The sequence below is a fragment of the Hippoglossus hippoglossus genome, chromosome 16 (assembly GCF_009819705.1).
Source record: "Hippoglossus hippoglossus isolate fHipHip1 chromosome 16, fHipHip1.pri, whole genome shotgun sequence".
In the NCBI taxonomy this organism is placed as follows: domain Eukaryota; kingdom Metazoa; phylum Chordata; class Actinopteri; order Pleuronectiformes; family Pleuronectidae; genus Hippoglossus; species Hippoglossus hippoglossus.
Window position 1 is genome coordinate 6,664,497 of NC_047166.1, and position 15,738 is coordinate 6,680,234.

At 41.0% G+C, this 15,738-nt stretch overlaps 3 protein-coding genes across 4 annotated transcripts in view; 2 read left to right on the forward strand and 1 right to left on the reverse strand.

Annotated features, from left to right (window-relative positions):
* Window positions 1-15,738, forward strand: part of LOC117777400 (hemicentin-1-like) — a 1,765,934-nt gene that overhangs the window by 1,462,667 nt on the left and 287,529 nt on the right. The window lies entirely within an intron of this gene.
* gnl2 (guanine nucleotide binding protein-like 2 (nucleolar)) lies at window positions 3,213-15,732 on the forward strand. 2 transcript variants are annotated; one of them, XM_034612191.1, is made up of 16 exons: window positions 3,213-3,459; window positions 4,900-4,984; window positions 5,109-5,203; window positions 5,675-5,814; window positions 7,230-7,414; window positions 7,526-7,592; window positions 7,675-7,833; window positions 7,937-8,050; window positions 8,815-8,943; window positions 9,726-9,830; window positions 9,937-10,095; window positions 10,326-10,433; window positions 10,528-11,012; window positions 11,221-11,291; window positions 11,539-11,618; window positions 11,768-12,278. In XM_034612191.1, exons 1-16 carry the CDS (start codon window positions 3,396-3,398, stop codon window positions 11,909-11,911), a joined length of 2,190 nt encoding a protein of 729 aa, XP_034468082.1. In that variant the 5' UTR covers window positions 3,213-3,395; the 3' UTR covers window positions 11,912-12,278. The 2 variants fall into 2 exon arrangements, with proteins under 2 accessions (XP_034468082.1, XP_034468083.1); XM_034612192.1 differs by lacking the exon at window positions 11,768-12,278 and adding an exon at window positions 15,424-15,732 and having other exon boundaries at window positions 3,250-3,459.
* On the reverse strand, window positions 12,240-14,629 carry dnali1 (dynein, axonemal, light intermediate chain 1). The gene is made up of 7 exons (XM_034612252.1): window positions 14,536-14,629; window positions 14,115-14,423; window positions 13,457-13,587; window positions 13,213-13,382; window positions 12,876-13,054; window positions 12,436-12,600; window positions 12,240-12,327 (listed from the first exon to the last, which is right to left on the reverse strand). The coding sequence occupies exons 2-7, from the start codon at window positions 14,193-14,195 to the stop codon at window positions 12,292-12,294; spliced, it is 762 nt and encodes a 253-aa protein (XP_034468143.1). The 5' UTR covers window positions 14,196-14,423; window positions 14,536-14,629; the 3' UTR covers window positions 12,240-12,291.

The window sequence follows — 15,738 nt, forward strand, 5'->3', positions numbered from 1 at the left end:
TTCTCCTCCCCTAATTCTCCTAATACATGTTGAATTGTTTTATTCAAGTCTGTTACCCTTTGTCAAAGTTACAATATGTCTCCTTTGATGCTTTTTATATCATCAATCACTTTGTAAGAATGTTTATATATGATTTTTTTTTTTCAGCCAGCAAACATCTCATCATTTACTTCATTTTGGAATGAACATTTTTAGTCGAAAACGTAAAATCTGTACAACACATGCTGGGACCGAGGTATCAATCTGTGCAACGTTCTGTTATAATCTTATTAAACACAGGTGCTCCTCGTGCTGACGCGTCACTCCTTATAACTCCTCAGCTGTCAGTCACAATCCAGACCAGACTGATGGGCTGAATGGGTATCTGCCTGAAAGATGGATGCGGTGACGTGAGTGGCTGGCGCTCATGGACAGAAATAAACAAGCTAAACCTGCCATGCTCCACGGCTAGAAGACCAAAGAGAGGAGGGAAATTTTCACATCATCTGTCAAGCTTTCTCACTCCAGCACCTTTATGGGAGGCCAGAGGACACGGAGCTCTGCTCTTTTCAACCTTTTCCCAGTTATACGAGTCTATAAAATGTAGTGCATAGCAGAATTGTGTGTTGTAATATAAACCTGCTCCTTAAATCTGCTATTTATTGTAGTTGTTTAATTGAGAGCTGCTTTATATGTGTTTTTTATGTGTTTTTAATAAAAGAACAGAGTAGCTGACTGCTAGTACACAAAGTTTGGTTCAGAATTGTCATATATTGTTATTAAAATTACTTTATTTTATTCTTCCTAGAAAGCATATCATTCACTTTTTCTTTTTGAATAGGCTGTACATGAGTCCTGTCCTGTCATGAGATTAATTGGGCTAAAAAAAAAACAATCCTCACATAACTCTGTCTCTCCAGCTGCTGAGGGCATCCATCATAAGTTGTGGTCGTTCTGTCATGGACGGTCGATGGGTGGTCATTCCTTGTCCTGTTGCATTCCCGCATGCAAATTCGGATTAATGCTTGCCCAATCGATTAGTTTTCTCATTTGTGTCCGTGCCTCGCCTTAAATACGCACTCTCATGCTAATCGAGGTCACGTGAAGTGCAGCCAACCTGTTGGTTTTTAACGGCTGTAAAATGCACAGCCGCTGAATACAGACCGAATAAACCTACGTTCATTGTATGGCAGAATGACGGCGACTACATACTGTAAACTTTGATTAGTCTCTCCTCTAATTGAAGAAGTTAACTGGTGGTGGGTTTTCTTTTTATGAGAGGAAGCTAAATTTCCTCAGGCCAAGAAAAAGTCAACTTCCTTTCAGTCCGAGAATAAGGATTTCATGCTCTCGTGAACTTGTGTTGAACTTAAGGACAAGGACGATTATTTAAAGACGTTCAAAAAAGTACCTTCGGTGTATAAAAGACATGGAGAGGCAACAGCTAGGCAGGAATGGCTTTATATTTTAACTTTTCAAAACAGTTTAAATACTCTTATCACTTAGGTGCTACTGAAACAAACAGTTGCATTTTGTGATATTTTGAAATTGTTAGAATTAAAGATAAAGATGGTTAGAAACCGGACAAGAGCATAATGTCTGTCTTTAACTAGAAGTAAAACAGTTTGAGTGTCAATGAAGTTGACTTGAAATAAAAAGGAACACTGTTTCTCTCCTGTCTTCATAAATATGCTTCCTATGGAGGATTTGTAGATTATGAATGTAGATTTAAAAAAATGAAGGAAGTTTTTCCTTCGATTTTCTTCGGCCTAAAAAAGGAGGAGAAACGTTACGTTCTGATTTTTAAAAATCATTTATTGCAGTGGATTGCTGATGCAGTCAGTTCCAATTTCAACTGTATGAAAATGAACAGAGAACATTCTTTGGTCTCCCTGCTGTATAAACTGAATACTGGATGGCGCCTCTCCAGACCGGAGTCTCTACGAACTTGCCTATTGGCGCTGTGCCACACTTGTGTAACATACCATACACTTTGTGAAGGCGGCATCATCACAACCACACAAACGTGTCCTTTTCAATATGTCGTGGTGTCTAACAGGTCTGCAGAGGGTCTGCATCAGGTCTGCATTCATACAGATCCCTGAGTGAGAAAAGCATAATTTCAAAAGAGTGTTGTTTAGTTTTCTGTTTTCAAATGAGCTCCCGGCCACGGAGGGTGCAACTTTTAAAGTCCCTTTAGACTTATATATAGATCAACTACATTAACAGTGGAATTATACTTGTTTAATGTGAAATTATATCGTGTCTTTCGCATTTAATGAGCAGCAGCCCCCACTGAGGACACTGAGGTCATGTCTCTGAAACTTTAAATTGGGGAGCACAAATAAAATAAAATGAGTCCTAACAATTTAAGTTTTCTGTAGTGACCACATTATTTCCCCAAATTCCTGCCACATTTCTGTGGCTTCTGTTTCTTTCCCCTTTTGTCATAAAAACACATTTATTCAACCACTTTTATTTTGCAAAACACGCTTTATTTTCACTTCTGCTGCCTCCTGTGACCTTTATCACTCACTTCAGACTGCAGACAGTAGCCTCTCAGGTACTGAAGGACTAAGCATGACAGATTATGAATTTTCAGCAGGACATGTTCGCTTATGGCAACTCCCTGATGGAAACTGTGTTGCACCCCCTTCTGGGATAAAGCGAGAATAGCAATGAAACATTTCCACATAAAGTGAAGACCTGCTACCGAGCTGCAGATTCTGTTGGAATATCTTTTGCAACTTCTTTCAAAAAAGTCAACATCAACTTTATTGTCAATTCTGTCATATGTACAGGACGGGATTGCAATGCTGTTTCTCTCTGAGTTGACAGAACATATAAGTACGCAAAAACAGTACATATAAGTATGGAACATAATAAGTACTCAAAACATAGTACACAGTACGACATAGTATGCATTCATTCATAAGGCACACGGTGGATAGGATGAGAGTAGTGCAAAAATACATGGGAAGTGATGTAAAAGTAAATAGCAGTTAAAGATAGCAGCAGTTGTAGTATGATAAATCAAATACTTGCTTTACTGTCCTACTAATGAGAGTAATATTGGAGCCAATATATTTAATTTATAAAAATACATATATTTGTGGGAATGATTAATTTCTGAATGTCTTTTAAGATGAACTCTATTATTTCTATTTACTTCCATTCAACATAATGTCAATAGAGACTTTGCACATTTATTACGTCACACTATCAGCGTCTCTGATTGGCTCTTGTTCTCGCGTTTCCCCCGGTGACGTCCTTCCGGTCTCGCCGTACGACACGTGTGCGCTGCACATTTTCCAGCTAACGGCAACAACAGCAGCCGAACTCCAGCTTCCAGAAACCTCCCGAGGGTTTCTACTGTTTCTTCGCTTGTGCAGGGCTCCGCCGACACAGCCGCCAAGATGGTGAAGCCTCAGTTTAAGGGGAGAAGCTCCATAAACCCCTCGACGTCCAGCAGCAACCCCGGTGAGCTAACCCAGGCTACACCGTTTGTTTACAGCTAATGCTAATGTCTAGCTAGCCGCCTCACCCTGCGCTCTGTACAACACACACGTGGATTATCCCCCCTTTGTTAAACTAATACAGTCTCTCATGTTACACGTGGAAAGTGTCAAAATGATTCACACAACTCTGGGCGACTTAAGTTAACTTTAGCTAATGCGAAGCTAATGGTGTAGCCGCATCGCGAGGCCTTTTAAATGTGACACCTAAGCGTGTAGGGGAAAGTGTGGAAGGATATAAAGTCTTTATTTCTTTAGTCTGGAAGCAGTTGCTGCTGTAACTTTGTCTTAAAGTGACTTTTAAAGCTGCTCTGATGTTAATTGTAAAGCGAACTCCCTGACGTGTCAGGTTCATGAATCTGACACTTCAAGATTCAAGAAATCTTTAGTGTCACTGTGCAAGTGCAATGACATTCAGTGTGGAACAAGCCTGTGGATGCTTAATAGACAATACTACCGAATTAAGACTGTAAAGTTAAAAACAATACAATCAACAGTAAAAGCCTAATGTTAAAAACATAGGGAAACGTATGAAAAGATGCAGAAATACATACATACAGTGAATTCAAAATACAAAGACTAGAATAGCGATTAAGGGACTGTAATAGAATAGAAAACGTTAATAGATTCAACCTACATGGAGGGTAAATGTTCTGCATTTATTAAAACGGTTTCAAACACAAAATGTTATGAATGTTATGAGTTTAAAGATGGATAGATAAATAGATAAATACTTTATTGATCGAGATGAAAATGTAGGTCTCCAGTATCACACAAACCAGTCAAAACACAAGAGCATAAGAATAATAAAAGGTCAAAATTAGTCATGAGTAAGTTCACTGCAGTGAGATGAAAGTCTAGACACCAGAACTACTACAAAGCTGTCACTGTAAAGAAATATATGCTAATGGAGATATTTTAAGTATAAGGTGATTGAACGACACAAGTAACAGAGGCAGAGTATTGAAGCGAAATATAAATACAGATTTAAAGATGAATAACTGAAGTTATACAAAGTTGTGCATTAGACAAACATAGCCTGTGAAATTATGGTACCGCAGATATTAATACATTTTTAAAAAGTGAAAACAGTACAAGAGTCAAACTTAAAATACAAGACTAGAGATATAAAAAATATAAAATCAAATAACGATAAACATAATCAGTAATGGTGACCGCCTGGCAGCGTAGTGACACTGTTAATCCAACACTATTCAACAGAAAAATATATTACAGCCTATAGGTATACATACAATGTTGTTGTAATAATTACCAGGGCTGTTTTATTCAACTCTGTTATTAGCTTGGCATTTGTAACAAAACTGGCATTATAACACATTCAACTAAATACAAGTTGTGTATTTTTAACAGATGAAACATTCAATTAACTCTGTGTGTTTCTCAGATCGAGCCAAAAGTGCTGTTGCGACCAACCTGAGGGACCGAGCCACTATCAAGCGTCTGAATATGTACAGACAAACACAGAGATGGTGAGTGATGATGAAGATCTGAGTTTTTCCTTGTGAGCTGCTGAATGACAGATTATTCTTAGTAGAATTGAAATGTAACAGTGAGTGCTGAGTTCACGCTGATTTTCTGATCCTCTGATTCCAGTAATGACCGTGGAAAAGTCATCAGACCTTTACAGTTCCAGTCCACAGTGGCTCCGGGGACTCAAGCCAGAGTTGAACCCAACATCAAATGGTTTAGTGAGTGCATTTCCTTACTGTTGAATATGTCGTCTGTCTTAAAGCAGGGTTGCCTGTGGTAGTTGTCAGCAAATCATATTGTCTGGGACTGTGTTTGTGGAGGGAGACCACATTGGCCACACTTCCAAAATATGTTTGTGCTAATACACAAGGAAACAGGTATTTTTCTACAGTTTTGCAGCATGTTAAATGTTCTACTTGAATTGACCCCACTGCCCTTACAAAACCTGATTATTTGACAATATCATAAAACATTAGAAGAGTATTGTGTTAATGTATGACATCCGCTATCTGCCATTAGGTCAATTTAGCAGGATAACATTGGCGGCAGTTTTTTTTATTACTAAAGAGTTGAAACGTTTGAGTGCCCTATAATAACTCGTCAGTGAGAATTGAGAAATCAGATTGTTATAAATATGATTTAAAGATGGGATGTCTAAATTAATCGTGTCACGCTTCTTCTTCTTTCAGCAAATACCCGTGTGATCAAGCAGTCATCTCTCCAGAAGTTCCAGGAGGAGATGGGAGCGATACAGAAGGATCCATATCGTGTGGTGATGAAACGAAGCAGACTCCCCATGTCTCTTCTGCACGATAGAGTCAAAGCCCATGTGAGTAGAACGGGTATAAACCTCTTTTTACTGTACTTTAAAGGAAGAATAATTTCTGTAGGGATCTTCTGCGGTCTACCCTCCCCGTGCATATCCCCACTGTGATATGCATCGGTGGTCTGAATTATATTTTACTATGCCAGCACAGGCATGTAAAACTATGGTGTTTTTGTTTGGCTTATATAAAGCAGTGAGTCCTGGCTCTGTTTCCTCAGTAGCTCATTTCAAGGGATTTTTTGTGGTGAAATAAACACAAGACCTCACTTTTATCCTCATTCAGTTCTCATTCTGCTCCCCTGTGACCCTGAGTGGCCACTGTGCTTCACACCAGAGAGTTGTCATCAGTCAGGCTTTATCTTTTCCACCCCAAAACCAGCATTATTCCAAATATCATCCAGGTCTTCTCATCCTCTTCCTTCTTTTCTTTCATTCGCTGTTTCCAGCCATGTCCATTCCACAAGGGTCAGGCGATGTCTAACAAATAGGCATATGGCGATGTGAACAGTTATACATTCCAATGGGCGATGACCACATTGTGGGGAGGGGGTTCCCAGCAAATGAAAGTGGTGTGTTCCTAACAGGCTGAAAGCCCAAAGCAAAAATAAAAAGTGGATCATCTGAAATTGAATTTAAGAAAGAGGCACTTGACAGTTGGATCTTTTGTTTTGGTTTTTGCTGAGCAATGCAGTGCTCAAGCTGTGATAACTGTCAGCCAGTGGTGATTGTTGATTATAGTCGAATTCAGACGTCTGACTGTTGAGTGACCAGATGAATGAGTTTGTGGTTCAGTCTTAGTTTTTTTTCTACCCAGGATTCCCTTGTCAAAGATCTTGGCAGATTTTCAAGGCAACCTGAAGCCTTTAACATCATTGTTTTTGACAAAGCTGTAAACTGCCCGCGCTCCACGTGGCAGTGGTGCAGTAGACGTATGGCTTGAGTTTCAAGATCACTGGAACATTTGATCAGCATAGACACGGACTTGGCTGTTTCGTTGGCTCACATGAAGCACAGTGATGAATTTGGTAGGAGTTGGACACACGATCTGTTCAATATTAATACACTTTTGAATAAATGGGTGACTGGTGCTCTTTAGCATGGATCTGCGTACTGAGTGGAGTTTCACTGCACTTTGAATAAAGAGGTGAACAGCTCTTTGTGCAGCTGCTGCTTCAGCCCGTCTTTACTCGTCGTGGCTCAACTACGTCAGGTCATTTTTACAGTTTCAAAAAGAAAGCTACAACCAGCATCACCACAGGCCAAACAGGCGGTTTTAGAACAGGCACTACTCTAGTTAATTTAAATGGACATCCCAAGAAACTACCTTAAGTAAAGAGCTTGTGCTTTTGATGGAATTTAGCAATAATCGCAGCTGTAACACTCATCTCATATCTATCTCCCTCTCTTTATAACTGCAGAACGCCAAGGTGCACATTCTCGACACAGAAGGTTTCGAGACCACGTTTGGACCCAAGGCTCAGAGGAAAAGGCCCAGTCTCGTGGTGGGGGACGTGAAGGACCTCATCGAGAAGGCTGAGGCCTCGGCCCTGAGCTACAGCGAAGAGAAGGACAAAGACCTGGTGACCGAGGACACAGGAGTCCGGTGAGTCTCTCAGTTCAGTCACTACATCTGACTGGTCAGGAGCAAAGATGCCGAATTTTCATATTTAAAGGTCAGAATTTATTGTTTGCTTGTTTTCTCTTTTGGCATCAGGGACGAAGCACGTGAGGAAATCTTCAAGAAGGGTCAGTCCAAGAGGATCTGGGGAGAACTTTACAAGGTTTGTTTTCCATGTTAATTTGGAGTTGGTAAGCTAAAGAGTTATGAGACATCCTGCATTCCTGACTGTTTTATTGTAACAGGTGATCGACTCGTCTGACGTTATCATCCAAGTGCTCGATGCCCGTGATCCCATGGGAACACGCTCCAAAAGTATAGAGTCGTACATGAACAAGGAGAAACAGTGGAAACATCTGATCTTTGTACTAAACAAGTGTGATCTCATCCCCACCTGGGTCACGGTAAGAAATAAAGAAATTTTGTTTGATTAGAGACATGTCTGTGTTTTTATAGTATTAAATTACATTAACTATCTCTTTCTCCTCCCCTCACCTTTTGAAACAGAGACGGTGGGTTGCTCTTTTGTCCCAGGAGTACCCCACTCTGGCGTTCCATGCCAGTCTCACCAACTCCTTTGGTAAAGGTTCTCTTATCCAGCTGCTCAGGCAGTTTAGCAAGGTAAACACATGCTGGAATTCAAAATGTCAAAAACATATTTCATTTGTCAACATCTGCAACAGAGCCATTTTCTTAGTTTTAAGGTTTTGGCCGTGGACATTGAGATTTCATCTCTTTGGATTTCTGAGTTTGTTGTCTGTATTTTATTTATTAAAAAAACTGCTGGTCAAACCAATTTTCTAATCATATAATTCACAATACATCTCTAACCACCATCTAATATTACATTTACTGTGATTAAAGGTTTGGTCTGAACCTACTTGAACTGGTAATGTGACATAGACGCTGTGGAAAAAAGCTTTTTCATGAAAGTACAGGACTGAGAAAATCTAAAAGGTCAAGAAATCAAAAGGGAATTGAACTTCAAATGGAATGTACAAAAATTTTATATTGTTTTTTATTGATATTTTAGCTTTTATGACAAAGGCACGGAAACCCTTGAGTTTATTTCTCTGTAAAAGTTTCTCTCTTTTCCATATCCAAAAAACAGAGTTAACATCCCACAATAAACAGGAGATGTTTATCGTGGGCTAAATATACCTTTTTATATAAAAGATTTTAGATTTTCATGATTCCTGTTCACATAAATCCTTTTGCTTTGTTTTGAGCCAACTACATTGTTGTTCTGGAGCGATGAGTCCACCTGCTTTATTGCAAATAGCAACAGAGCCTCGTCCAAAATTACCGCCTTGAACTGATGACAGAGTAAGACTGTTGTTTAGGAAACACAACACTCCTGACTTTAATTTGTTTGTCTCCTACAGCTCCACACGGACAAGAAACAGATAAGTGTGGGTTTCATTGGTTACCCTAATGTGGGAAAGAGCTCGGTCATCAACACACTGCGCTCCAAGAAGGTCTGCAATGTGGCACCGCTCGCTGGAGAAACCAAGGTAATGTCCATGTTTTATGTATTGCTGCTTGACATGATCAACGTGATAGTGTGTTAGTGCTATGGTTTTTTTTAATCATATATGGACGACAAAAGGGACCTTTAATTCAATGGGAGGGTAACGTGAGGTGAAAAGACGCATGTTACTTTTCTCAGTAATTGCTGATAGCTGCAACAACAGAAATGGTTGACTCCGTGTTCTTAACTATATAACAAAAAATCTAATTTGAGACTGGACCAAGAGAAAGAACAACAGCTTTTATCCTTAATTTCCTCTCTGGGGCTGCTTATCCTGTTTGGAAAAGAACAAGGGTCTAAAAACCCAAGTGTCCAAAGAAGGGTCAAGGGGAAAGAAAGGGGGAAGAATATCTTTCATGCCTGCAAAATTTGTGAACTTGGACCACAAACGGGGGAGAAGAATTTCCACACCTACCCAGTAGATCTGTGGCCAGCACGCTTTTATTTCCCACCTCGTCTTTTGATTCTCACCACACACCTGAGGCTGTTTACTGACGGCCAAACATGCTCATGATCTGCAGCACTGTGGTGACTCGTTTATTTATTTTTGAGAATATGTGAATTTTTGCTCTAAAATCCTGCTACTTGATGAACCAGTCATTGAAGGGAGTTTTTTAATTCGAAAAGGAGAAGTTGTGCTTATGATCTCATCCGGACTTGATTTTGCAGTTTTTTCCTTTCCAAAAGATTCTCCACTCACTCATCATATTAACTCATTTGAAAAGAATTTTATTTTTCACTCAACAATTATCTTTTTCATGGTAGGTGTGGCAGTACATCACTTTGATGAGGCGCATCTTCCTCATCGACTGCCCCGGTGTTGTCTACCCTTCAGGCGATAGCGAAACCGATATTGTCTTGAAAGGAGTGGTAAGTCATGGTTTTAACATTTATGCGACTCAGTCCATCACTAAAAGTTTTTTGTTTCATATTGTAAATTGGACATTTTTCTCCCCCCCCCCCCTACCTAACTAAGGTCCAAGTGGAGAAGATCAAGAACCCAGAGGAGCACATTGGGGGCGTACTGGAGCGGGCCAAGCCAGAATACATTCAGAAAACCTACCGCATCCCGACCTGGGAGTCTACTGAAGACTTTCTTGAGAAGTTGGCATTTCGCATGGGGAAACTTCTAAAGGTCTGAATGATTCTTTCATTTTCCTGTGCAGGACCTTACCGTAGCTATAGATGTACTTTAAGGAGCAGTTATTTCAGTAAATGCATTTGTTGCAAGCAAATGCTTCATACATCTGGTCAACTTTTGCTTTTATACATTATATGCTGTGCTCTTGACAGCTTTCAGTTACAAAGTACATCACATGTGAATCACAAGTTAAGCTTGAGCATTGTATCTCTGGATTTGTGCAGGGTGGTGAACCAGATCTCCAAACGGTCTCCAAAATGGTGTTGAACGATTGGCAGAGAGGACGTATCCCCTTCTTTGTGAAACCCCCTGGAGTTGAGGGGGATCACGAGGTATTGTTTTACTGACTTTTCCGTTTTTATTTTTTTCAACACCAGCCTATAACATATGTGTCAACTTGTATTTTGTTGTGGTTATTTTTCTAAGGCGCAGTTGCCAGTGGAAGGAGCCTCAGAGGTAGCTGAGGCTGTGCAGGAGGAACAACCAGAAAATCCAGATGCCACGTTAGAGGAAAAAGAGGAACACCAGAGGAGGCAGAAGGAGCAGGTCCAGAAGATTCTCTCCAATGTGCGACAGAACTTTGGCAAGATTAACGTGGCACCTGAGTTCACCGAGGAAGACTTGGTTCCCGTGGAGATACCTGAGCTGGAAATGCCGGACTTCTCTGGCTCTGAGGACGAGGAAAATTGTGAGGAGGAGGAAGAAGAAGAAGAAGAGAAGGGAGAAGAGGACACAACTGCAGTTGAGCAACCTGATGGAGAAATCAAGGACACTGATGCAACAACCGCTCAGACTGGCGAAGCAAACGACAGTAAGAAATCACGCCAGGTCATCCGTGAGCTGGATGAGAAGATCGCCAAATACAAGCAGTTTCTGGACCGCGCCAAAACCAAGCGCTTCTCTGCAATCCGGTCAGTCTGCTCTCACCATTCATTTAAAGTGTTCCGTGCTAACCAGTCTTAAATCCTCTGAGGACTTAAAGTGATCATGTTGAATTGTGTGATCTCCTGAATGTTGAAAATCAGCTGACATTGAAATGAAATAAGTTGTTAAACTACACTGAGCTTAATTTCAGCAGATCCCAACAGGAGTAAACTGTTTTTCTTCTTCTTTGGACAGGATACCCAAGGCAATGTCTGACAAAGCCCTCATAGACATCAAGGCGAAACAAGCAGCAGATAAGATTAAAGGTAATAAGCATGTCATGACTTTGTATGGTGTTCAACAAAAGAAATGATTTTAGAAGGATTATCAGATATGGTTAAAGATGTGAGCTGTGTCACTGGTGTGATTATGTACTTTCCCATGTTTGACCCAAAAATAAATATTTCTGTCAAACTATTTCTGTACCTGTACTAATGAAATGTGTATGTTTTAGGTCGGGTTGACCTTAAGAACAAAATCTGAAACTGACGTTTCATCTTTGTTTGATTCCAGCTGCAGTCCAGAGAGGCAAGAAGAGGACGGCTGAGGAAGACGAGGAGCCTGCACAGGCGCACAGACTGACGTCTAAACAGGTACCTAGTGTTTCTGCTGTCACACAGTAGATCAGTTTGATGAATGTCTGTTCCTCTTACTAACGTAACAGGAATGAAGATAAAAGCTCAGGTGTTTTGTGGCAGAATATTTAATCAATTGTTTTCTCCCTCTTTGTCTACGTCTACAGAGAAGAGCGATAGACCGTGCGAAGAGGACGAAGAAAGTTGGCGTTCGCTATTACGAAACGCACAATGTGAAAAACAAGAACAAGAACAGAAGGCTCCCAGCAGCAGCCACAGAGGGCCAGAAGAGCAAACGAGCAAAGCACTAAGGATGGAGTTATAAAACTCAACATGTGTAATAGATCTTTATTTAATTTGGCCAAATAAGGCCAAGTTTTGATTGAAAAAGTACAGTTGATAAAAGGTGGAATGCTAACTGAGTGTTGAAGGGTCTTTATGAAGTGGCCACGTGATGCCTTATTCAGACTGTCACTCAGGTCAATGACGTCATGTTCAACCCCTCTGTGTTAGAATGACATTTCATTCGTCATTTACAGGTGTAATGCTCTCTTGACGCTCAAGAAATATCTACAGTGATAGTTTGAACTGTACTTGTCATAAAGAAAAAGAAAATATTTGCTAATTACACTCAGTTAAGTTTTCATAATACAAATGGGGAAATGGTAACTCAGGGTTTTTGAGTTTTCAGTTATTTCTTCGATGTGATGATCCCTTCCAGCTGGGCCTGAAAAGAAAGACAAATAGGTTTATATGAAGCTTAAGACGGGCCACACAGCTACTATGGATGCTTGTAAAAACACATTTTCGTTTATATGTGATGATGAAACCTCACCTTGAGTTGCTGATTGGTTCTCTTTAGGAACTGAATCTCCTCTGTGTGCTTCTTTTCCGCCACCTGTCGCTTTTCAGTTTCTCTCTGTTCTATCACGTCACATTTAGCTTTCTCTTCATTCAGTTGCCTCTTCAGGACTTGAATCTCATTCTCCAGATCAGCAGTCTAGATACATATATGCAACGAGACACTCGTGAGCAAGTTACAGACGCAGGATCAATTCTGTAAAATGTGCTGCCACCACAGACATTAAAATAAGTTTTAAGGTCTCAAAGAGAAATGGCGCTCTCTGCTGGACTCCTAACAGAAAACTGTAATTTCCATCCCATATCTTTAGATTACATGTCTAAATTATCTTTAAAATGCAAAATTTCTGATTTTGGGGTTATGGTTCCTCTGTATTTGTAATTAAATAAATAAAATAAACTCAATGCCCTCACGCTTTTCTCCATGTCAGCTTTGCCCTGCTCGGCCTGCAGTGCTTTCCTTAAGCCGAACCCCACGCTGCTCTCATACAGTGTCTGGTGGGCTGCAATCGTCATTTTAATCTCATCTCGAACCCGCAACAGCAGCAGACCCCTCTCGGCACAATTGATGGTCACCTGTCGGATGAGCTCATCTGGGGAAAAATAGAAAATCAGGATAAGTGTTTCTGTTGCTGTGGAGGAAAAATGTGACCAATAAGGTACAGATCTAGTCCCCAGGGTCTAAAAACTTAGCCCTAGTTCATTAAACTATGTATCTTCCACCATTGTAAGTACAGTGCATTGTGTTTACCGAAGCACTGGGTGTAGAGCTCCCTGCGAACGGGACAGATGCCCGTCTCTCTGGCCTGCCTCTGCTGCAGGTTTGTGTCCAGCAGTTCCTCGAGGCGCACAACATCTGTTCTGGTACAAGGAGTGCTGGACACTTGCTGCAGCCATTGTTGGTTCCCTACCATCCATTTTCTGCAAAGAAGTAGATGTTAAAATAAATACCGCAGTGGGTTAAGCCCTCTGCGCTATGATGGAGATAAATGTACCTTGGTGGAAAGATGGTGTCCAAAGTGGCCTCATTTTCCTTCCCAGTGTCCTCAGTAGAGATGGATTTAGGTGGTGGTGGAACAGGGCAAGAGTCAATGGACTGCTGAGGGCACGCTCTTAATGGGCGAGCCTGTGGTGGAAAGTATGAAGTGTTACATGTGGTATATTGCAATCACTTAACTAATCCTTATACATTTCTTCTATCTTAGCTAAAAACATGGTGTAAATGATCTCGTTTCAAGATGAATTTGAACGTCGGGGCTTACGGACACTTGGATGACGTTACAGGAGCAGTATGGAGGGATATGTTTCTTTTTCCTGTTTATTTACGTTTCAAGAAGTTGTCCCACTTTACTTCCTTTGTATTGGCTTTGTCTGCAACACTGTTTACCCCTGATAAGTGTTTTGTGGCCTCAAACACTTCACCCACCCCTCAATCGGCATAGTGCTGAGTAGATAATGAGATAATTTTCTTTTTGGGGTGAACTATCCCTTTAAGATAAAGTTGAGTTTCCACTTTTTTTCTTTTTTCTTAACTACATTTCACATAAACAATATCAACAAATAAACAGATTTAAAACTCTAACCTTTTCTCTTTGTTCCCCCCTTCCTGTTGTTCAGTGAGAGAAGTTAGTTTAAACAACTATGAAAACTGACCTTAGGTGATTTCCTGTCTGTGTTCTTGCTGATCAGAACCGGGTTGTTGTATTTCAGGAGAGAGTCTGTCGGTGGGATCATCGTCTCCTGCTGTGATGACGGTAACAATAAAATCAGGCTCTTTAAGGTTTATGCTGCAGATGTGTGTCGGTGCTGTTGGTGGCAGACTGTTAGCGCTTAGCACTGTTTGCGTTGTCAGGGCAACAGCGCAAACGGCGTGGCGAGCTTCCGGTGCAATCACACATCAGGATGTTATTACGCGGACTGCGAGCAGAACTGTGCGGCGCCGAGCACGTGCGAACTCCGAACCTGATGGGAGGGCGGACAGGGACCGGGCCGAACGGCTCCGTGTTGCGTGCGTTTTGCGCACTGCGGGAAGGATAAACGCTTCCCTTCCCGTGTCCGTCATGCAACGCCGAACCACGCCCACTGATCACGCATTAGCCATCAAGTGTAGACCACGAGGTGGAAAAATGTAATGTAAATCGATTAAAGTTATAAAACGAGGCGTACTTCCTGTTGCCAGTAGGTGGCGCTATCAGTATCACTACATACTGACTAATAGATCTGTTCAGGTCGGGGCTCTGATGAAGGGTGAGCAATTTGGAGCCGATTGGACAATGCACAGCAGAGTTTATAAAAAACGTCCTGTTTCATGGCGAATCAGTAGGTGGCGCTATGACCCTGAGCTAATATTGCCATATGGAGTTGTTCAGGCCAGGACACTGATCATGTGACAGAATTGTGGTGCTGATTGGACAATGCACAGTGGAGTTATGACAACTTCGTCTCCAAGGCAAAACAAGCAGCAGCTAAAATGAAAGGTAATAAGCATGTCATGACTTTGTATGGTGTTTAACAACAGAAATGATTTTAGAAGGATTATCAGATATGTTAAAGGATACGATACTTCTGTGTCACTGGTGTGATTATGTACTTTCCCATTTTTGACACAAACATTTTTATTTCGAAATATTTATCTGTACCTGTACTAATGAAATGTGTATGGTTTGGGTCGGGTTGACCTTGAGAACTAATCTGAAACTGACGTTACATTTGTTCATCTTTGTTTGATTTCAGCTGCAGTCCAGAGAGGAAAGAAGAGGACGGCTGAGGAAGACGAGGAGCCCGCGAAGGCGCACAGACTGACCTCTAAACAGGTACGTAGTGTTTCTGCTGTCACGCAGTAGATCAGTTTGATGAATGTATGTTCCTCTTACTAACGTAACAGGAATGAAGATAAAAGCTCAGGTGTTTTGTGGCAGAATATTTAATCAATTGTTTTCTCCCTCTTTGTCTACGTCTACAGAGAAGAGCGATGGAGAGGACGAAGAAAGTTGGCGTTCGCTATTACGAAACGCACACTGTGAAAAACAAGAACAGAAAGGCCCCAGCAGCAGCCACAGAGGGCCAGAAGAGCAAACAATCAAAGCACTAAGGATGGAGTTATGAAACTCAACTTGTGTAATAGATCTTTATTTAATTTGGCCAAATAAGGCCAAGTTTTGATTGAAAAAGTACAGTTGATAAAAGGTGGAATGCTAACTGAGTGTTGAAGGGTCTTTATGAAGTGGCCACGTGATGCCTTATTCAGACTGTCACTCAGGTCAATGACGTCATGTTC